The sequence below is a fragment of the Syngnathus floridae genome, chromosome 17 (assembly GCF_059516105.1).
Source record: "Syngnathus floridae isolate MCC-2025c chromosome 17, RoL_Sflo_1.0, whole genome shotgun sequence".
NCBI classification, from domain to species: Eukaryota; Metazoa; Chordata; class Actinopteri; order Syngnathiformes; family Syngnathidae; genus Syngnathus; species Syngnathus floridae.
In genome coordinates, this window is record NC_142429.1 from 6,481,855 (window position 1) to 6,503,867 (window position 22,013).

General features: G+C 45.7%; 2 protein-coding genes across 5 annotated transcripts; one reads left to right on the forward strand and one right to left on the reverse strand.

The window, feature by feature from the left end:
* The first annotated feature begins 367 nt into the window (after nucleotides 1-367).
* Nucleotides 368-4,966, forward strand: nr5a5 (nuclear receptor subfamily 5, group A, member 5). Of its 2 annotated transcripts, none has more exons than XM_088356655.1 (7): nucleotides 368-877; nucleotides 1,663-1,778; nucleotides 1,843-1,984; nucleotides 2,305-3,008; nucleotides 3,359-3,478; nucleotides 3,558-3,661; nucleotides 4,277-4,966. In XM_088356655.1, the coding sequence occupies exons 1-7, from the start codon at nucleotides 766-768 to the stop codon at nucleotides 4,470-4,472; spliced, it is 1,494 nt and encodes a 497-aa protein (XP_088212781.1). In that variant the 5' UTR covers nucleotides 368-765; the 3' UTR covers nucleotides 4,473-4,966. The 2 variants fall into 2 exon arrangements, with proteins under 2 accessions (XP_088212781.1, XP_088212780.1); XM_088356654.1 differs by having other exon boundaries at nucleotides 370-877; nucleotides 3,558-3,705.
* On the reverse strand, nucleotides 4,684-21,578 carry camsap3 (calmodulin regulated spectrin-associated protein family, member 3). 3 transcript variants are annotated; one of them, XM_088356645.1, is made up of 17 exons: nucleotides 21,087-21,578; nucleotides 16,343-16,602; nucleotides 12,277-12,417; nucleotides 12,096-12,191; nucleotides 10,848-10,986; nucleotides 10,645-10,784; nucleotides 10,459-10,543; nucleotides 10,171-10,213; nucleotides 10,041-10,096; nucleotides 9,786-9,813; nucleotides 7,798-9,715; nucleotides 7,613-7,725; nucleotides 7,233-7,525; nucleotides 7,057-7,150; nucleotides 6,794-6,906; nucleotides 6,521-6,639; nucleotides 4,684-6,448 (listed from the first exon to the last, which is right to left on the reverse strand). In XM_088356645.1, the coding sequence occupies exons 1-17, from the start codon at nucleotides 21,211-21,213 to the stop codon at nucleotides 6,149-6,151; spliced, it is 4,065 nt and encodes a 1,354-aa protein (XP_088212771.1). In that variant the 5' UTR covers nucleotides 21,214-21,578; the 3' UTR covers nucleotides 4,684-6,148. The 3 variants fall into 3 exon arrangements, with proteins under 3 accessions (XP_088212771.1, XP_088212770.1, XP_088212769.1); XM_088356644.1 differs by having other exon boundaries at nucleotides 9,786-9,816; XM_088356643.1 differs by having other exon boundaries at nucleotides 9,786-9,852; nucleotides 21,087-21,577.
* Nucleotides 21,579-22,013: the final 435 nt, after the last annotated feature.

The window sequence follows — 22,013 nt, forward strand, 5'->3', positions numbered from 1 at the left end:
TTAGGCTGTTTATAGCCACTAGAGGTCCCTAAAATGCTCAGTAAATCACCTCTGACCCTGTGTTTCATAAATAACAAGCTGGCTTTTGCTGAGTTTTAAGTACATTTTTAAAAATAATGAAACCTTTTTTGCACTCTGTCTGTAACGATCTCAAGTATGAGGAGTGTGAAGATTTAATTATTTTTAATACAGTATATTATTTTATAAAGTATAGTTATTATAGAGTGCTATTATATAAAAAAGATAACATTTTATTTTTTTGGCAGGAGGATAGGATGAATTACAGTATTGGCATTACTATTCATTGAAATAAGGGGAAGATGCTTTTCGTACGATTTCAATCAATAATCGAGGATTTGTTTCGTAATGCGCTTCCTTGGCGACTCCATAAACAATACACAATACAAAGGCACGAAATGAAGATATGAAATCTGTGAATGGCCACAATTTGCAGCGGTGGTGAGCGTTATCTTATCGCGCTTCCAGCTCGAGAAGAAATGGCTCACTGACTTCACTACAGTAACATTCCAGCAGGTGGCTATACGACTGACTGTCTAGCGGACGTAGGCTAGGAGTGCCAGTCAGGAGAGGTTTTTTCTTTTTTTTTTTTACGACTACCGATCAAAGTCCACATGCGGCCCTCAAACGATTGTCAGTCCACCGGGAGCGCTCGGGGCTGCGTGGTGTGCGTCCGCTCCCCGTTGTACCCGAGACTATGAAGACCTGAGCTGACCCGACCGTGGACCTGTCGCCCCTCGAGACAATATGGACTTCCCTGATCAATTCCAAGAACAGCCGCCGCAACAGGAGCAGGCTTCTGGTGCCAAGACGGACAACTACCATGAGGACATCTTCCCTTTAGAAGAAGCATCAACGTGTGAGTAGTAACACCGATCATGTCATTAGGTGCACCTTGCCCAGTTCAGGCCGTATTCATTCAATTTAATGCTAAGTGTAGTTTTCACTGAATCATACCGAGAGAAAACATGCCAATGACCCAAGAGGCATGTGCGTGCAAAAGTTACGTGGCTAAATTGGAAAACCAAAATGTCTGAAGGAGATGTGCAGATGTCGTAAAAGTCGACTGCTGGGTGGAAGAGATTCCGATGGAAGTCATTATCTCCCGGGGCCAATGTCAATTATGCAAGTGTCGTATCTGTGATGACGCATATCAAACTGAATGGTGACACATGGTTGTGTTTCACTATTGATGGGACTATCGAATGGTGAATTACTCGAATACAACACTTTTTGTGAAACGGCACTACATAAGACTTCACTTAGCAATCATGGAATGACCATTTATGGTTCTCGCAAGTGATTCAGCAATAAAAAAATATTCTTGAGATACGGGGTGGCTGTCTTCCGAGTTTTCAAGATACTAGTGCAAGGGCAAGCTTGAGATATCAAGCGCTGGCCGGTGGCAGGTGACTCACTTCAACTCACTTTACGACAAGCAAAGATGATTTGAGATGAGCGGAAAAACTGTCAGACGGTCGAACTGCGTGAATGGGTATAAAAGAAAAACAGGGAGTTCCCGTTAGAAAGCAGGTGTTATCACTCGCTCGGAACTTCATCAGTTCACAACTTATCTCGGCCTGTGACGCGCAAGCAAATCTTGTCAGCTACAGCATGTATCTTTGAACTTGGTTGTGTTTTCAGCTCAGGAGTCACGGCAGGACGCGGACGCTAGACCCGAACCCGGCGAGGGATGTCCAGTGTGCGGGGATAAAATATCGGGGTACCACTACGGCCTGCTCACCTGCGAGAGCTGCAAGGTATAGCGGATGACAGCAACGTCAAGCCGCATTTCAAAATGTCTAACTGGTGGCGTCTCGGCAGGGTTTCTTCAAGCGCTCCGTGCAGAACAACAAACGCTACACTTGCGCAGAGGGACAGAGCTGCCCGATGAACGTCGCCCAGAGGAAGCGCTGCCCCTCCTGTCGCTTTCAAAAGTGTCTGACGGTGGGCATGAAGACAGAAGGTACGTCTTGAGAGCGCGTGCCCTTTGTTCATGGGCAGCACTGATTTTGCTCCACTGACACGCATGTGCTCACCTCTGTATCTGGGAGGTCATAAAATTCAACATGAGCACCACTTGTGATGACCCAGTTTACATAAGACGATTTTATAGTGCGGAGATAAGCTACGTTCTTATAAAAAAAAAAATTAAAAAAAAAGAGCGCTGCAGCAGAACACCAATTTGACTACAGCATAATGTCAATTTAAATTAATATAATTATTAAAATAAATTGATAAATTTGAAATGTCTAAACATTGTGTGTTTCATGCCCTGTGGGACAGCCGTGAGAGCGGACCGCATGCGAGGTGGCAGGAACAAGTTCGGACCCTTCTACAGGCAGATGAAAGAACAAAAAGTGCACCCCCAGGGCAACGCCGCCCCCTATAGGACCAAAATGGAAACAACGCAAAGGCTTTGGCCTGCAGCTGCTAGTGACTGTTCATTCATGCGCAACCCCACGTGCGCTCCCATGTCTCCGGACGCTTTCCACCAATCACACATGTACCCCCCCTTGCCTTTAGACTGCACTATGAACGACGACAGGGTGGTCCCTCCTCCGCCACTTCCCTACAGCGGAATTCGTCACCAGACATTCCCCGGTTACCTCCCGGAGGAACTCCAACCGCCTCTGGGCTACAGCCCGACTCCTTCACACTACCCCACGCACAGAACCCCGAGCAGCACGTACATGTTACGAACCCCCTCGACTTCGCCGTGCTCAAGCGTCCCATCCACCCCGCCCGGCCCGGTCGACTGCTCGGCCCCCCACGGCGCCCACTCGGCCTTTCTCGCTCAACTCCTGGAAGGGGAGCAAGACGAGAGTCAGCTATGCGCCAAGGTGGTGGCCAGTCTGCAGAGGGAACAGGCCAACCGAGGCAAGCACGACTGCCTCAACACGTTTAGTATCATGTGCAAAATGGCGGACCAAACTTTGTTTAGTTTGGTGGAGTGGGCCAGGAACAGTTCGCTCTTCAAGGAGCTCAAGGTGAACAGCTTTACAGATCATAGATGCATCAATGGAAATGTAACAGTCATGCCAAGCAACTATGTCGAACTACGGAAATGGGCTTCATTTAGTTGGGAACATCAAAGTGCTTTGCCTCCATCTTGTGGCATAAATAGGCAATTACAAGCCTTTTGCTTTGGTGATCAATTACTCACACAGGGCTCAGTTTCAAGTCACTGTAAAACTATTTTCAGGAGTATTTTTAATATTTTTGTTGATTGACTAGAAAAAAAACATCCTACATCTGAGCTACCAAATACAGTGGTGACATCTAAAGAGTTTTATTAGAATAGTCATTACCTTGACACACTTGTTCTTCTACCTCAAAGGTGGAAGACCAGATGGTCCTCCTACAGAGTTGCTGGAGTGAGCTTCTGGTTCTGGACCATCTCTGCAGACAGGTCAACTATGGAAAAGAGGGTTGCATATATCTGGTCATGGGACAACAGGTAATGGGCGCAACTCAAAAGATTAAGAAAAAGGTGTCGATTGCAAATGGAACACGTCTATCATTCTCCTCCTCCCTAGATCGAGATGTCAACCATCATTTCTCAAGCAGGAGCCACACTCAGCAGTTTGGTTACCAGAACACAGGATTTGGTGTCCAAACTGAAGGCACTCCACTTTGACAGGCACGAGTTTGTCTGTCTCAAATATTTGGTGCTTTTTAACCCCGGTGAGCTTCTCATTTCCTCAGCAGAGAGGAATGCAACAACGAATGTGGAATTACACTAAGAACAACAATATAGGTTAATAGATATCACTATAAAGGACGTAAGTAGTAAAGTATAGCGACCGACATTAGAGAACTATGCTAGCTATGCTATGGCGCCATCTAGGGGCTTCTTGTGGCTGAAGTATGTTTAAGAATTTAATGCAGGGAAAGAAATAGTCCTTAAAGTTCTTTTTAAAAGTAAAATATAAAATAGGCATGGACATGTGACTCAAACGCCATTACCTTGCTACCAAATGTACCGTTGTCATCTATTGCAGCAACTAAAATGCAATGTTCGCTAAGACGGCATTGCTAACTGTAAACAAACCAGCGTTAGCCACAGTTATGCTAGTAACGTGACTTGAAATAGCACAAAACAATTATGCGGTTTTAAAACGAACAGTAAACAATATTTTATAAAATAAAATAACTGACGAACACAAACACTGGCGCACTTCAACTGACAGAAAATTTTGTAGGTATAACTTGAGAGATATTTGAGTAAATCTAATGTGTGTTTGTGTTGGCGTAGATGTGAAGTCCGTGCAAAGTCGGCAGCAAGTGGAGCACACGCAAGAGAGAGTGAACAGGGCGCTGATGGAGCACACGCAGAGGACTCACCCGGGACATTCGGACAAATTTGGCCAGTTGCTGCTTCGGCTGCCCGAGGTGCGCAGCATCAGCCTGCAGGTGGAGGAATATTTGTACCAGCGCCACCTGCTGGGTGATTTACCCTGTAACTCTCTGCTTACTGAAATGCTGCACACCAAACACAGCTGAGATCACTTTTGAAAACGTTGCAACTTCATATGACAGTCCAATTAAAATAGGGATTGTTTTTTTCTTTTTTGTTTACATGGTGACGACCTCAACTTGCTGCTGTGATGTAAAAAAATAAAATAAAAAAATGATAACATGGATGGAACAACAAAAAATGACTGATTTAAAAATGATTTTTATTCTGGTCTTGATGCCAAGGAGAGACAATGAGTGAAAAGTATACACGTACTGGCACAGATTTGATGAAAAAAAAATAAAAACGTCATGACACCTAAAGGAGCAAGGAAGGGAAGGGGAGGGGGAGCCTAACCTGAACCCACAGACATACAACCTGAAATTAAACATCAAATCTAAAGCAAACTAAATAAATAGATCCCCACAGCTGGCAAGAATTTTAGGGGGGAGGATTGCACAGAATCAAAATAAAGTCATTGCATAACCACATACTACGTTTTGATAAACAAATAAATACAAGCGTCACATCCATAGTTCATGTGCACACGTTCTTGATTTTTTTTTAATTTTTCTGTATTCACATCTGTATTCAAATGTCATTCATAACACGTGTTGGAGGCAGCCAGTGATTTTTTTTTTTTTTTAAGAGGCGGCACAAGGAAGATAACGGTGGCCAATTTACCATGGCAACTACATCACTGGCAACTACAATTGTGATTGCAAAAAGTTTGGCCATTTTACATTTCTCCAGTTTGACAAGAAAGAGTCAAAATAGTGTATTGTATATTTAGGGCTGCTACAGTCCAGAATAATCCTTCATCAAGAAGCCTGGACAGACAAGAAGGAAATCAATTCATGGTCATAAACAAGCGCCCCGGCGACAAAACGTTTTTCTTTTACGCACTCATTTGATCCCAAGCACACATCCAACCAACACTTACGCAGCAGACTAGCTTATTCCGAGCTTACAAAAGGGAAATATGCAGCTTTTATTTAGAAGCAAATTATTCTTGAAAAGTGATCAGCATTCTTTATGTGTCAAATCAGCATTGCTGAGCAAAGTACAAACACGAGCCCTCCATTGTTTTCTTTCCAGTTGTGTTTCTAAGCGCACCACGTGTCAATCCAGCAAATAATAAAAAATTGACATCCAGATGTCTTTACAGCAGAGCGAGTCGAATGCACGGGCGGCAGACGGGGATCGCCGACATTCATACGAAAGCCGTCTTTTTCCAGATGTGACCTCGCATTTCAGTCGGCTGTCTAGCCATCGAGCCCTAGAGAGAAGAAAAGGCAATGGAGAAAAAAAAAGCGGGAAGCCGGAGGGAGAGGCGTGGGAAATTCTCCGGCCATTAAATGTTGTTGCACGAAGGCAAAGCAGTGAAGTTCTCTCAACTTGAGTCTTGGGCCAGGAAAAGGCAAAAGATGTTAGAGGAGGCGGAGCGTGAGGAACGACACAGAATGCCCCTACCCCAACATTTTTTTTTTCCCGCATACAATCATAAATCCAGAAGCTCCGAGGAGGGAAGCAATCAAAGGGATTCATCCGTTTTCTTGGCACATAGCGTTGATTGTTCTCAGTCACTCCATTCGTCTGCTACTAAGATAAAAAAAAATTGAAAGTTCCCCAGACTGGCCAGAATAGAAAACCTGAATCGCAACGGTGTGTTCATTTTGGGGTGGCGAGCTTCTTGGGAGTTCCCGGGCGCTTTTGCCACAAGTGTCCGGGGATGGTGATGGCGTCCACGCTCATGGACATGGTCTTGGACGGGATGGCGGTGAACTGCTTGCGGTCCGAGTTGTACTTGTAGATGGACTCCACCATGTCCAGTGTGATGACGCGCGGCCCGATGCCGGTGAGCCGCGACATTTCTTCCGTTTCGGGGTTCATAGTGTACACCGCCCGGAACTGGCAACTGGAGTCCCTGAAGAGGATGAGGAAATGGTTGGCTGTGCTCTTCTCCATTTCCTGCGGAAAAATATGGAACACGTTACGACAGACTTCGGCGTCGGACTTTGACACGGCGAGCGGAGAGCTCACCTCTACAATCTTGTTTTTCTGGGGTTCGTTGACCTTGCCGGCCAGACAGCAGCGTGAGATGGCATTATGGATGATGAACTTGTTGGACTTAAAGCTTGGCTCTTTATACAGCTTTGGTCCTGGAAAAAAAAAAAAAAAACATGCTTGTCAATTTGAAAGAGTCAAATAAATAAAAATTAAGAATTAAATAAATAAATGAAAAGTTATATTAAAAAAAAAAAAAAAAGCACACTTTACTGAACACATCAAGTCACAGTTAACGTTAGGTCTAACCTGTGTACTCGGGGATGGAGGCAGTGGAGGAAATCGTGGAGCCGTTTTCCCAGTCGCCGTTGTGAGCGCTCATTCTTCCCGGCGACATGAGACGGGAGGGAGAGTGCGAACGACTGGTGAAAGGAAAGAAGAATACAGAGTAATTTAAGAGTTTTTCCCCCCAATTATTGTCCGATTAATCGGTTAAAAAAAATAATAAAAAAATCAAGATCTGTCAGGCCCTACCCAAGATACTTCTGTACTTGTGAATCCTGTTTTGTTACCTGGTAGATCTCCTGACAGTCAAGCCTCCAGAGTCATTCGCCATGGAGGATAAGTTCATGGTGGATTGGGAGTAGACTTTGTTCAGCCGGCTGCCTACAAGGGAAAAAACAAAATCATATCAGCAAAAGAACTAAAAGGGAAGAAGATGTCGATTTGAGACCAAGACTGGAGTTACCCAGGAGACCCTTGATGGGGCTGTGCGCGAGGGCCGAGTCGTCCCTGAACACGGTCTTGGGTCTCTGCTTCTTGACGCCGCGCACGGTGGTGGGCTTTTGTCTGAGCACCTTGTCCAGGTCCTCCATGATCTTCAGCTGATGCCTGCGTTCATACTCCTGCCGCGTGAAATCTCCTCTGCGCTGGGGAGTTCCCTCGGCCGAGGGGGTGTGCGATGCTGGAGGGGTGCCGGGGGTCTGGGGTCGGTCCTCACTCTTGTTGCCCCAGCCTTCGATGACCATCCACTGAGGCTTGCTGAGGTGAGGACAGAGAAGAATTTTTCAATTAATTCACAGCCAACAATTTAAAAAGGGAGAAAGGGAGAAAGGCAGAAGAACCCACTCTTTATCCTGTTCCTGCTTGCGTTTCCTCATCTCCTCTGTCCGCTTCTGCTGTTTCTCCAGCAAGGCAGCTTTCCTCTGCGCCATCTCATCTTCAGGTCGTACCTTGTCGTCCTAAAGAGGAGGAGCAGTTTTACGATGGTGGCAAGTCATTCAGCTCACACAAAGCAGCTTTCCGTGTCCTACCTTGAAGAAGAAACCGACTCCTGATTTCGCCTCCGACTCGTCGGGCAAAGGATCGGGCCCTTGGTCCTCGTCCTCCTCTGCATCTCCTTGCAGTGAAGACAGCGAGATCTCAATGAGGCTACTCCGTTTGCCGTTGACGACCGCGGGCGGGGCGTCGCTCTCGAAGGAGCATTCGGACGGGGCGCCGGAGCTGGAGCCCCCTCTTCCCGCCCCTTCCTTCCTGTTGGCATGCGAGGGCCTGGCTTCCACGTCCACACTGAATATACTTTCGTCGTCGTTGGAGCCCACTTCGGAGAGGATGTCATCTGTGGGATGACGCCGAGTCTGTGTTGGGGTGAGCGTCGCTGTGGAGATGGGCGTGGCAGCGAGAGAGCGAACCTCGTCAAAGCTATCGGCGTCGCCGATGGAGAACGAGGATGACGTCTGAATTTGAGACTGCGAGAGGTTCACCCGACGAAGATGCGGAATGCGGTCAACACTCGTCGGCACGTTGATGACCCTCGATAGAGCCGGGAATCGTCCCTCTGTGGGGCGACCGTGTTTGGGGCTCTTAGGGGGCATGGACTGAGTTCTACGATGGACCACTTGAGGAGACTTTGGAGGGGTGATGTGGTTGGCCAGCTTGTGGGATGGCGAAGGTGAAGCTGAATTCAAGTCCCGGGTGGATTCCCGTGAGAGGCGTGCGGGGGAGGGGGACGGCGTGGAAGTCTTGGGGCTAGGTGGGATGACCCAGGATTTGTTGCCAGGAACTTTCTTTTGCACCAGTTGGTTCTGCTGCTCGGTGAGCCGCTGCATGTCGCTCTGAAGTGAACTGAGCGCGGCAGTCAGCTTAGACACGGCGTTGTTGTAGTCCCCGAGTGGCGCTGCTGGTTTTTCTCCGGGCGTACTTGCCTTGTCTTTGGTGAGTCCGAGTCCCCCTTTAACGTGACTTTCACGCTCGTCGTCCTCCACGCTGGCCAGCCGTTCCTCCAGCGTCAACCGAGCGAGGTCTTCTTCAGCAGAGGAGGGGCCTCCTTTGGCCTCGCCGTCCTCCTCCTTCTTCAGCTGTAGAAAGGCGCTCTTCCCCAACCTTTGCCGATGCTTGGCAAAGATGGCCTCGATGCGCTTCTTCTGGGCTTCAATGGCCCGCCGCTTTTCCTCCAGACGTACGCCGAGCTCTGACATTTCATTGGTGAGCTGAGGGCTCTTGCCGGGGCTTTCTTCAAACTTCACGTCCCAGCTGGTGGCGGGCGGAACAGAATCGTCGCTGCCTTTGCGAGAGTCTTCACTTTGCTTCTTTTTGCGTTCCGCAAAGCTGGTCATCTTCACGCCGCTGTCCGACTGGGCTCCGGGTGTGCCGGGCATGGACTGAGCCCGGGGCGTGTCCTCCGACGCATCAGAATCCACGCTGCCGTCTCTTAAGACCGAGTCGTCGTCACGCGAGCATTCCGAAGTATTTCTGGTTCGAGTGGGCCCTTTGGACCGGTGCATCATTCCTGAGCGGGCCGGGGCCGAGCAGCTGACGGGCGCCGACCTTCTGTGATGTCTCGAGCTGGCGGGTTCGTCCGGAGAGTGGAGGTAGAAGCCGTCGGGAGCGCCGTCGGGATGCAAGCGAGGCTCCAACTTTCTCTCGTTGTGAATGATCTGGAGGGCCTCCTCGATGGTCGGCAGCTCCCCCGTTTCAGTCGCCCCGATGCCGTTCTCCGCTAATATCGGATGATCGGGACTCTGGGTGCACCAGGAGGCTCTGTGGACGCCGTTGGAAGCAGCTTTGCCCGGGTGCTCGCCAGGCGTGAAGGGCGATCGAGTCACGTTTGGGCTGAGTGGGGCGAGCTGGTCCGAGCTCAGCGATCGCGTTATCACCGGGTTGCCCATCACAATGTCCACGTCGCTGTCCAGGCCGAAAGGAATGCTGAAGGAAACGGCTGACAAGGGGCGGCTAGGCAGAAAACAAAGCAAGTGTGAGTCCAAATAAAACACACGCTGTTGACTTGGTCGCAAATACGCACCTTTTCTTGCTCCACGTCTTTCCAACTCCTTCTAAATGAGACATTGAGGTAGAGTGATTCAAAGACCCTACGCACGGTGGAACACACACAGACGCACAAAGTAAAAGCATGCGCACACACAAACACCGCACATGAAACTGCAACATGCATTAAATTAATCATGCCAAAAGAAACAAGTGCTTGAAATGCGGATACATTGAATTAAAAAGTTTATAATCATGACAAGATATTTTGCACGATGAATCGGAATCTCACCTGATGCAGGGGAGGAAATTGGGAGGAAAGGCTTCTTTAAGATAGATGGAGATGTGCTGTGAAGCGGAAACACGTGAAAAATAGCTTCATGGCTCGCTACAATTCCGTTTGTATTCATGAGGTATCTCACCTATTACTGCTCACACCGCGGGGCGTCGATGGTGTGCAGCCATCTGAGGGAAAAGAACACAATCGGCAAATTGAATCACAAATATGAAATTGTATTACTTCATTAAGAAATAATGGACCTCAGTTGAAAATGGTCTTCTGTTTATGTCACACTTACAAATGAAGTCAGAATTACAGAAAATATTCGTTTGAATCAAATAAACACAGAGTCGCCGCACCGACTCGTTCATTCATTCAGCGAGATGATACAAACGTGTTCCCAAAGGAAGAGTCAATGATTGACGCTTACTCAACGTGTCCACCGGTTGAACAAAATCTGGCCTTTGCACTTCGAACCAGTGGAGCAGCTCTGCTACAAAGCTGAGCGTGTTGAGCTGAGAAAAAAAAAAAAAAAAAAAATCACACAGAAGGGGAAAAATGAGTTACGCAATATTTTGCCATGCGATGAATAGTCAAGAGGGATGAACGTCAGTACCCGAAGCTCTTGAGGTGCATAGAGCAAATCCTCCAAGGCCAAGTGGCAGCAGCTCTTCAGGCAGCTGTCGCAGAACTCGCGGATGAACTGCAGGTTGTGCAAGCTGTCTGTGGCCGACATGGTCTCCTTCATGCAAACATCTAGAGGGACAAGACCACATGAAATTCAACACCTGCGCAGTTCAGGTGCTAGCACGTTGCTACCTTCAAGTCTTAGCAGGCCGGGGCAGTAGTAATGTAGGACAGCAGCGATAGCACAGCCGCTAGAGAGGTCTCGGACTTCGTTCACCGCCGGGAAAACGGGGTTCTGTTTGGACTGAACTTTATCCTTTCTGTAGCGAAGCTGAAACATACAAATAAAAGCAATAAGACAACAAGAAGCTGACAGGAAATGCTGTTGGGACGATGCAAATACGCCCCCTAGTGGTTGTGAACGCCACGTGCTAAGATTTTCATGATCGTTTAAATAAAAAGGTACGGCGTTAAAAATTCTTATTTTAATCGTTTCATTGAAAAAGTGAAAATCATATTGATTCACAACATTAAAATATTTAATGATTTTATAATTTTAACGATTGTACCTTCCAGCTAACCAAAAGGCAAAAATCCTCATTTCACAAAATTAGATGATTAAATAAGAAACAATTAGTTATTTTTACTAAAGAAAATAGGTAATAATTAGCCTTCGGAAAAAAATTGTGCGTTTGTTGTTTTCTTGTTTTTCCAAATGGAAAAATGTACAGTGCAGTATGACACAGACTGTAAACAAATGAGGTAGAAGCTAAACAAAGAGTTACATTGTGTAGAACAGGTGCAAACATGCTCTTGCTAATCCGTGCTTCTGTATGGGAACGCGTAAAGATGGAACAAAAGCAAAGAGTTAAGGGTGTGATCACAAATTCCCACATGTAAACAAAGCACCGCTGTTATTACCATTCAAACATGTGCCGACGTGCTTGGCCATCATGCACCCGCTCGCGGCTTAATCAACTGTGTCGCAGCCTGTACTTGCAGAACTCAAATTAAATGTAGCAAAACAAAAAAACAAACAAAAAGAAACCGTCTAACCTGTCAGACATTTGATGAGGACACTGGAGGAATGGAGGGGGGAAAGGAGCAGAGCAAAGAAAGGGAACTTACAGGAACTAGTTTCCAGTACCAGCGAGTAGGACACTGTCAAAGAGGCATTTAAGGACAGCAAGGCGACAGAGAAGAGAAAAAGGAGGAATGGAGGACAGGAGCACAAAGAGAGATTTAAAACACGACAGTGAAGGAAGTAGAGGTTGCACAAAAAACAACTGTGGAGCTTCTTGCAAACCACCTGGCAGGATTATTTCGTATCAGCATATAAATGTGCTGGAGCAAAATATGATTGTCAGCTTGCAAATGTAGAAAAACCGGGGCGAGATTTTTTACGTGTTTGGATACAACGGCAGCGAGATAAATACTCACAGCAGGTTGAAGAGGTTGGAGCTCATTCTCGGTGATGGCTTGAGGGCTTTGTTCATTTTGGGCTCCTTCCGTGAGTTCCTTCAGCCTCTGGTTGAGCTGAACACGTCAAAGCAAGTTGATTACCGCTGTCAACAGTCCAAACATAGGTGCCTCCAAATATTTTCGTTTCGTGTCCACTGACCGTGTTAACCCAGTGTAGCAGAGCATCTTCCCAGCTCAAAGTCCCGCCCAGGAGGTGTTGCGAAGCGCCCGACTTGACCGAAGTCACCGTCTCCGAGGCTCCCACGGCCATCAGGGCGTCCATCATAGCCAGGTGAGCACTCTGCAAGGAGAAATGGGACAGAACCTAAACTTTAAAAAAAATAATAATCAAATTCAACTTGTTTCTCAATTTAGAAGCCATGACTTTTGCCAAGGTGGATTTACAAAGAGTCTCCTGTAGGCGTCAGCAGAAGCCACATACGAGTCAGCAGAAAAAAACCACGTCAATTGAAGCGGCTGACCTTTGGACTCGTATGTGTTCTGTCGTTAAATCATTACATTGGAAGCAGATCAGCGATATGGTCACATGTACTGTATGCTTGTGTGTGGGTGGGGAGGGGAGGGGTCCGAGCTTGATACTCATTCCTCAGCTGCTTCCTGCTTTCTCTTTTGGACAGCTTCAAAACATGACTCATCTAGCATTGTTTGCATTTGGAGTTATGTCACAGACTCGATCCAGTTGTTAGTCTCCCTCCAATGCTAAGTGCACGCTCTCGTAAGTGCAGACAGAACCTTTTAGCGGCCGGAGTACATTAAAAGACGGCTTACATTCTTTCAAATGGCTCAGCGAGGCCCCTCTCACCTGACTAACAATACCGGCCTCCTAATTAATTGTCACCAGCAGCACATTCTGCTCATGGGTCTAGTCCAACGTTGAGCCTAATCTGTCCAAATCGGTGGCTGTTCTCTTTGAGGCGGCATTAATTCCACTTTACAGGCTCAGACATTCCCGCATGGGCCGGCCGGCGATGGGGTCGCTCCAGCTGCGCGCACACACGCACGCACGCATGCATGAATCTCGTCCGGCAAAGTGCTGACCTTTGCCGGTCACGTGCCAGCAAGCGCTTGTCTGACAGTTTTTTGAGGCGGACGCGGCAGCCCTTCCTGACATGATGGCCGAGGGCAGGAATGCCTCGTCGGTGTCTGCGGGGAGCTTTTTCGCTCCGCTGTGGAGATGATGCGCCGCTGTAGCAGCAGAAAATAGGACAAACAGCCAATGCATGCTGATGAAGAATAGAATAATCCTCTCAGAGCTCACAATTCAACTTAGTCGTGACTAACTATTTATTTATAATGGTTACGCAAATTGGATTACACCATTATCAATTTTGTTTCATTACGAAAATATAAAAGTGGGGTGAAAAGACTCAGCATTTCGTGCACAAGGCAGTTCACCTGACAAAACACTTTAATAGGACTGTCTGATCTTTAGACGAGTTCGGTGAGGCTGCTTTGAAAATAAAAACATATCAAAACATGTTTGGTTATTATTCCACGCCCAGCAACAAGAGATGGAAGCAGACATAAACAGGCTGGCGAGAGTGTTAATTAATCAGAGGAGTAATTTATGAACAAGTGGAAAATGAAAGGGAGGGGGAGGGCGGTGTTTGTTGTTAGAACCCCCCCCCCATCTTATGAGTGGGCCGGTCCAGTCTCCCTAATGAGAGGCGAGAGAGGAGCCACTCGAGAATGCATGAGGCAGAAGCTGCCAGATCGCCATGACAACCAGCCAGCTGACCCACAATGCACCTCAACTCAAACCTTGGCCTCTGAGCTAAAAAAAAAAAAAAAATCTCCACGTTCCTGCCTCACAAGTATCAGTTCCTGAGTGACCCATGTGACCAATCAGCGCTCCCCTCCATGAGCCTCATCAGCGGAGCAACTTGGGAAATATGCGTGTCAAAGTGTTGCGGGCGGCAAACAAATAACAGCGGGGCATTTTTTTGGCTCATTAAGCAAGATTATGACGAGGGCACGGCCCGATTACGTCTGAAATATGACTCAACAACACCCCACCCCCACTCCAGTCTTGAATCTGGCCCAATAAGCATTGGCATCATAAAAGGTCGTGGAATATTTATTTCTGCCTTTATTTGTTTTTAATCATTAAATTTAAAATCATTGGTTAGTTATTTATATGAGTAAAATCTATTCTAATCCATTTTAAAATATACTATTTATAAAACTATAAAATTATTAGAAGTGCATTTATATTTAAAAAAATTATAATCAAGAATGATAAAATAAAAATCCTTATTGATTAATTCATTATTACTGTGATTCTAATAACTGCAAACACTTGTGTGTGATTAAATAGCCAATAAAAAAAGAAAACACTGCACAGTGTAAATAAAAACGAAGCAGATCAGCTCGATGTTGGTAGACGGACCCCGTTGCGCTTCGCTCGGCTGTGTCATCCAATCACAAGGCATGACGTTCAGTCTGCGTAGCAGATTATCTCTAATCTTCACATATCTTTACCCTCAATCTGAGGAGTAGTGCAGGCCAGGCCTCCACCAAAAAAAGGGTCAAGATAACTTCACTTTCAGGAGGAATGCTCTGGTAACTGTTTTGTTGGACATTATCAAAATAAACCTTCGCTTTGGCAGCAGCAGATACGAGTCGTTAGCTCCGTTTGAATCAAATCAAGCAAACAAGTTCAAAACAAATGAAACCGTTGTTGAGGTTAAAGAATACGCCGAAAAACCCAGAAAAGTATCTAAAATAATTATATGCGAGCCTGCATCTAGTATCTGCTAAAATAGTTGCCGATTATATCGTTCCGTGAAATAATTGTTGGGTTTAACGCGTGACGATAAAAAGAACAGTGTGTGATTTCAATGACGACGTGACAAAAGTGCTACTCGGACACAAATTGCGCTGTGCGTCGCTTTCTAGACAGCAGATATGCCGAGCTCGTTTGTGATGCGGGTGCGGCCTACAACTTGACACGGATGGGACAAAGATTAGACTTGATTGACACTGTCAGAAGTTTCCATCTGACTACACCAAACGCATCGCAGCGAAAACGACACACTTAATGCAAAGCTTTGATATACGTGACCCAGATTAGGTTAGGATGGACGGGATGATGCAGTGAGGAAAAAAAAAATACAAAATAACCAGCCAAAAAAGGGGTTTAGTGGATGGGATTTGGATCGGAGGCACGCAAGCGACACGTTTGCCCGCCATCGTTCTGCAATGGCTTTCTTAAAAACAGGTTCCCACTGAGGAAGAAAGTTGTCGAGAGGTTACACGTGACTAAATTACCAAGAAAACAGTCGGCCTCTTTCAGACAAGCTAATTGCTGGTGGATCCTCAAGACGATCATTTTCAAAGCCGAGTGAGAGTGAGGGACGGACAGTGTTTCATTGTCTAAAAGAAAAAAAAAAAAAACATGGGAAAGGGGGGAGGCGCGAGGACAAACGGGTTTCGCTGGACTTGTCTTACAAGGCCTAGCCTGGGGTGTTCACAAGATCCTGAGTTTCATCAGAACCGCTCGGGCTATTGTTCTGTTTAGGAGCATCCATTGTAGCGCCCTTCACAAACCCCGGAATACAAACCCTTGCACAAATGTGAACACCTACACTGATACGTTCTAGGGGCATAATGGCGGAGGATTCGGTTTTACGGCGGGTCAAAGAGGCTTGTGGCTGTCCTGGCAGCTGGATCCACTCATCCTCTGGGATAAGCAGAATGAGTTGGAGGGAGCGATGTAAAGGAGGGGGGGAAGGGAGCACGGATGAATGCGCGGGGGTCTTTCAGGAGGTCCTTTAATCCCGTGAATCAAAGCGTAAACAAGACCCAAATTCAAAAACCCACACGACCAGTAGGACTGGTAGCTAGCCGAGCGGACAGTCTGGCCACATCATTAGGCACACTTGAGAAATTGAATTGAAGGAACTGTATTATACTGTACTTATTTTTATAAATATAAATAAAAATTGCAAAAAACAAAATAAAGAAAATACACTTATCTATGGATGAGAGAGGTTATTACATCGGAGGCATAAATTTGAATTTGAAGTATATTGTAGAACACAAACGTATGTACTTTAGTTTAACAGACAAAAATGAGCAAGAGGGGTCCCACAGGGTTCTATCCCGGGACCCTTTCTATTCCAGTGTGGTGCACCTACACAACCTAATGAGAGTCGTTTGCCTTTCAAAAGCACTTTGCATTCTATCCATTAAATATATGTTACCATTTTGATGGGCTTGTGTCGCAGGTCTGCGTCAGTCACCGCTGAGTCAGGCTCTTTGGAGACCAGGTTTCGCTCGGCCAGCAGCTGCAGCAGGGCGACGTTGTCTTTGGGCTGCGAACCGGTTCGGCTTCGCAGCAGGAGGCTGTAGGTGCGGCAATAAAGCTCCGAGGACTGCAAGAGGCGAGTGACGGGCGGTTTAAGGTGCTCCTGCTCATACTGGTCACAATAGAAGGGATCTCGCAGCTCGGCGGGGACATTTTCTAGCGGGAGACACAAAACATTGGGTTAAACTGTGCATCATTGGAGAATCGAGGATTTTATTCAAGAGAGGAAAGGGAATAAAGGCTCAAATTTGTCTACTTATTTATTCCTTCAGATATGAAATTTGAGATTAACTCTAAATCGGATATATCAAGCTGGCAGCAGATGACAAATAAATCAAAATGTGTCGAATTTTGTAAACTATCACATGTACAGGAGAAAACTAACACCAGCGTCGCCTCAGAGGAAACATACATCGTGATACATTGACGGGCTAGCCGTGGATACCTTCATTATATATCTGCTCCGACTGGTTTTCCTGCAAACAGATTACTGAAAACACCCAACACGCCCTCTTTCAAAACTGGTTCCTCCACATGTAGGCTGAACCAGAAGCAAACTCAAAGATGCAAAACACACTCAGAGGCCACATGACCTAAAATGTTAAAAGGATGTTTCGAATTATGAAATGTGGAAGCTAGATTGAAAATATGGGTGGGTGTCTCAATACTTTTGTGGCCGAGACAAACGTAGAAGCTCTCAATATTTTTGTGTAAAAGGACACGCTTGAACTGAAAGTGTGTCTGGGTCCTCTAGATTACACCTAAGTGTGTAAACAATGGGAGTTGTCGCCATATAATGGCATGTAATCGTAAATCACGCAAGCGATCGGCACGGTATCGGAACAACAAAGCGGCCAGCTTCGCCTTAGAAACAACGGCCGTGCAGAACCACTCGACGTGTCATTGAGAATCGTCAAGTTGGGAGTCACGTGGCTCAATCCCAAAAAAAAAAATTGCCCAGAAGGCAAAGTAGGATGCAAATGCCATAAGTTATTAAGAGTTGGATGGATGACATCTGACAAACCCAATCGAGCAATTTTCCGCAGTGTCAGAACTGACCAACATTTGACCATGTGCCGCCACGTGCTCTTTATTGATCTATCCAGATTGCCTGCCGGCTGCTTTTGTCACAGATACCGGCGCACGCAAACGGGCGACGTTAGACGCGATCATATTGGCTATTCAAAAGTATCGGGATGACACACAACTAGAAGAGAAAATTGACAAAAATATGGCATTAATTGGGTTGTGTTCTGGCTTTTTACAAACTACTCCCGCAAAGCATGCAATAATCCAAAATATTTTTCGAATAGGGATCAATATGAGCCTCGATTGATCTTTCTTGATTAGGTGTGCTTGTACTATATGCCAAGGTCGGGACCATGTGTAGTTCTTTCAAAAATCGGAATAAATCTGGCTTTCACCAAATGTTATCTAAACCAATGTGGTAGGCTGCTAAATAAGAAGAAAATAATTCTTGGGTTCCATCCAAAATTCAAGCAAATAGAATCAGCACATGCATTCCTGATTGCTGACTAACTCCTCCTTATTATGCGCCGTCTGTATTTTATTTCACTCCACTATTTTGTTTCAAACGCATCCTGTTTTGTCGCTCTCCCAAATCACATTGTGGCACTGCGACCCACATGTGACATACGGAGCGGAATGCTGACAAAAGCACTGTCCTTAAACGGGGAAACAAATTAAAGGATCTTCCTTCCTTTCTTTGGACTGGCAATCTTTTCAGAATCGATCAACCCCATCGATTCTATTGACAGAAAGAACGAGTAGACCAGCACAAGCGAATACACCAGGGAAGCCGAGGAGTCTTAAAATTGCATTAAACTGGGCGGGGGCGTCATCCTGTACTGAAGACAACAGTGTGCGATTACATTACGCATGCCCGAGAGGAGGATTCACAGACAGTGCGACAGAACCTATACGAGATGATGCTTTTGCTTTTTGCATCGATTATCTTCGCCTCCGGGAGCGTCTTCAGGTTACACGAGGCTTGTTAGTGTGTAGCGTACTTCAACTGATCATTGATGGAGCGCAGTAGCATGAAACACACTACACAGCCATGGACAGTGTGTTAAAGGGTTGGAGGGTAAACAAAAGTATCCTGCTCCTCACATCCTTGGCCTGCTGACTCACCATAGCGACCGCTGGTGGGGGGGGATGAGTAATCATTTCGAGAAGATTTGGAGTATTTTGATAGCTAGACTTCAGAGTCGACAATATGTCAACAATTTGTTATTTTAATCCAGATTTAAAAGGCAGTGATTAATTTGTTTTTCTACTTCTACGACAATTAAAGTCTGAAGCGTTAACAAAGCCCAGTTTTCGAATTGATTATAATTGGTTGCCAATCAGAATAAAACAAGATGCAGTACTTCCCTCTTCATGAATGAATAATATAAAAAAAGCCACGTAAGGCTAACCGGGAATGCACACGTTAGCCAGAACAGGCGAATCAAGAGTTTCTGGTCTCGTTCCAGTGTAAAGCCGCAAAGTTGCCTTGAGTCATTTATCCGTCACATCAGTCGTCACCCGGCATCAAGGCCGGGTTTGGAAATTCTCTACTCGTACACAATCACGACAGCCTTCACCTTGACGCAAAACATAGCTCTGTGTCAGGATAAGACGACTGAGCAGCCAAACGTCGGCCAATCCTGCACGACATTTATTGTGTGACTAATTTGCTACTGTTTGGTCAATAAAGTAAATGCAACGGCGGCCATGTTTATCCTTGACCACCATTAGATTTGATTCTCAAAATGTTAAATTAGCTAACGTCAAACTTAGCTTCTGTTTATAGGTGTGAAAAAAATAGCAAACCTTGAACATTCTCTGTCTTTTATGCATTCTTTCCGCCTTAATGATTTATTTTTACACAAAGGTGAACATGTATCTGCTGGAAATGTAATCCCTGCAGCGCTTCAGGGCAGACATTTTGCGCCAAGATTTCTTTGCAATCGGATTATTCCAATTACGTTTATTAATAATGTGCACAATGCAGCATTGAAACACGTTATGGGACAGAGATAGCAATTAGGAGATTATTCTGGAGGTGAATGCGTAACGTCGGTGGGTGGATCAAACAGCGTCTGTGGGGAACACCCACTCGAGTTCTGTCAGTTCCAACAACAAGGATCTGCGGGCGACGCTATTATTTATCACAGTCTTGTCATAAGGATGTCTCCGTGACTCTAATTAGGTTCTGGTCAAGCAAGGCACCAGACACCCCGGCAACCGTTCTCAACATGGCCTTGAGTTTTCCCAAATCAGACTTGATGTCATCCGGGCTGCAGAAGTTGACTCGAGAAAAAGAAAAAACAACAATGGGAAACAATCTTTCTAGTCAGCATAACCCTGCAGACTGGAGGAATGGAAAGTGACTTTGACCCAGAGGGCGTGGCTAGGAAGGTGTGTGTGTGTGTGTGTGTGTGTGTTGAGGGGTCAGGGCAAACACAGTAGCTACTACCGGGAGATCCGGACTCTGAAATTGTGTAAGCAAGCCATGTTTTGTGCATAACATGCTACACTATTCCCACCATCTAAAACCACAATAAGTGATCTGAATTAAGTGAAAAATTGTTCACGGAAATTACTTGAGAGATGTTGTGGGAATAAAAGGAATTGAGCAGGATTTTTTTTTTTCACTATTGTTTACATTTTTTAAAAAGCACAGCAATGAGTTTAGGGCAAAACACGACCAACCATAATACCCAAAATAGCATTTGGAGTGAAACGCTGGGGTCATGCAATTATAACAGTTGCTGATAAACCACAAGAATTCAAGGCCTATCAACCCAGAACATTTTCCTTAATTTTGCACATAGAAACATGCATAAATTGTTTGTTCAGCCTTGTTTTGTTATTATCCGTATCAGTTCATTACGTTTAATAGCTTACAGAAGTTAAAGTTTACAGTGCAGACAGTAAAATACTATTTATGGTACCTAGGAGTATTTTTAATAGATGGGTGCGTTCTTCAGCGATAACTTGGGGTCAAACCATTATATTAGTAACTAGCTTCACTTGCTGAGCCAGTAATGTCGTGATTATTTAGTTGACGAACTGCAAGAGTCAGTTCTGTGCTGTTCTCTCGAGCTGTGAACTTGATGTTTACAGTTCAGAATCGCTCAAAGACAATCTATTTTGACACCTAAAATGGTATTTTCACAGATGAACAACCCTGAGGTCATGCAATTTATAAATTAACTGTGTTCTCCAGCTGATTATTTTAATGATGAACTACAAGAGTCAAGTGTTAGCGGGCCTGTCATCCCAGAGAGGCAGCACATTATCCACGCCCAGTGTGACATGTCAAAAATGATCATCTCACACTGCATAAAAGAATGTTTGCTATGGATTCATTGAAAGAAACATCGAAAGGGCAGGGTGGCCCGTTTGTGACACAAATACACCTTCCCCCTCAGAAAGGTGAGCAGCTATTGAATGAGAACAAGCGTGCTTCCCCCCTTTCATGTGCACCTCTTTGTGCTGCAAAACCGCTGAGTGGGATGTTAAAACGTTTCCCAGCACACTCGAATTTTTTTTTTAAAAAACTCGCAGCGTGATCATAACAGCGTTAAAGCTACGGGCATCGTTCCCGGGGCCTGCGTATGTGAACCTACCTGCACTGCCGTAGGACTTCGCCAACAACCAGGCGACACTTGAGCATATTTTTGCTTTAGTGCAGTCGTACAAATCCAGTGGCTTGATATCGGGGACGACAAAAGTCTTCCTTATGGAGTCCACCATGGCGGGGTTGTTAATTAAAAAATACAATGCGATGCTTGGGAAAAAAGGCCTCCAAAAGCGCGTCGAAAAAGCTCTAAACAAGCATTGTCACTCCAGTCCGCGATGACGGCTGGGAATACGGATGTGGCTGGAGGATTAAGTCGGGGAAATATCCAGCCCGGAGCTGCTTCCGAAGCCCGCTAACGACCTCCTCGCCGCGGTGAAAAGTGCTTGAATCCTTCGTGGAAGGCTCTTAGGGCCGAAGCGTTGGAGGAAGGCGAGGTTAAAGCGAACAAGAGCCCCGGTTTGTCCTCTTGTTCGACCGCATAGCTCTCCGTGTGCGTCGGTGGAGTCGGTTCATGCTGAGCCTCGCCGCCGATGACGGATTACCAGGTGAACGCCGTCAACGTCACTCAACGGGAGAACCAATAGGAATAGAGATTGTTGAAACGGGAGGCGGGATTTCCCGGTTGGGAACGTCGACGCTGATTTACAGGTGCTGTCATTTCAATAAGTAGAAATATTGCGTTTAAAAAAAAAAAAAGTCTTTTGTTTTTGAGAAAATATAATTGTATTCCTATGACAATGACAATATCCCCTTTGTTTAAAAAAAAAAATCTTCCAGGGATGTCAGATTCATGTTATGCTGTCATTTAAGTGATTTTAATTGGCTGAAAACTTGGCACACTGGTCCCCATACATATAGTTTCACTTTTTAAAGAGACAATTTATATTCCAAATTTCCTGAGTTGGATAACATAATTTATAGGGCTGTTCAAATGCACTGTGGAGTCATTTAAGTGACATTATTCACCAACTAT

What these genes read in the sequence shown, in the direction of transcription:
- nr5a5 (XM_088356654.1), top strand. Translation starts at nt 766, where the DNA reads ATGGACTTCCCTGATCAATTCCAAGAACAGCCGCCGCAACAGGAGCAG. An exon ending in TCACCTGCGAGAGCTGCAAG is followed by an intron (nt 1,779 to 1,842) that starts GTATAGCGGATG and finishes GCGTCTCGGCAG; the next exon opens with GGTTTCTTCAAGCGCTCCGT. An exon ending in ATCTGGTCATGGGACAACAG is followed by an intron (nt 3,479 to 3,557) that starts GTAATGGGCGCA and finishes CCTCCTCCCTAG; the next exon opens with ATCGAGATGTCAACCATCAT.
- camsap3 (XM_088356643.1), bottom strand. Translation starts at nt 21,213, where the DNA reads ATGGTGGACTCCATAAGGAAGACTTTTGTCGTCCCCGATATCAAGCCA. An exon ending in ATGCACCTCAAGAGCTTCGG is followed by an intron (nt 10,544 to 10,644) that starts GTACTGACGTTC and finishes TTTTTTTCTCAG; the next exon opens with CTCAACACGCTCAGCTTTGT. An exon ending in GAGTCGGTTTCTTCTTCAAG is followed by an intron (nt 7,726 to 7,797) that starts GTAGGACACGGA and finishes CCTCCTCTTTAG; the next exon opens with GACGACAAGGTACGACCTGA.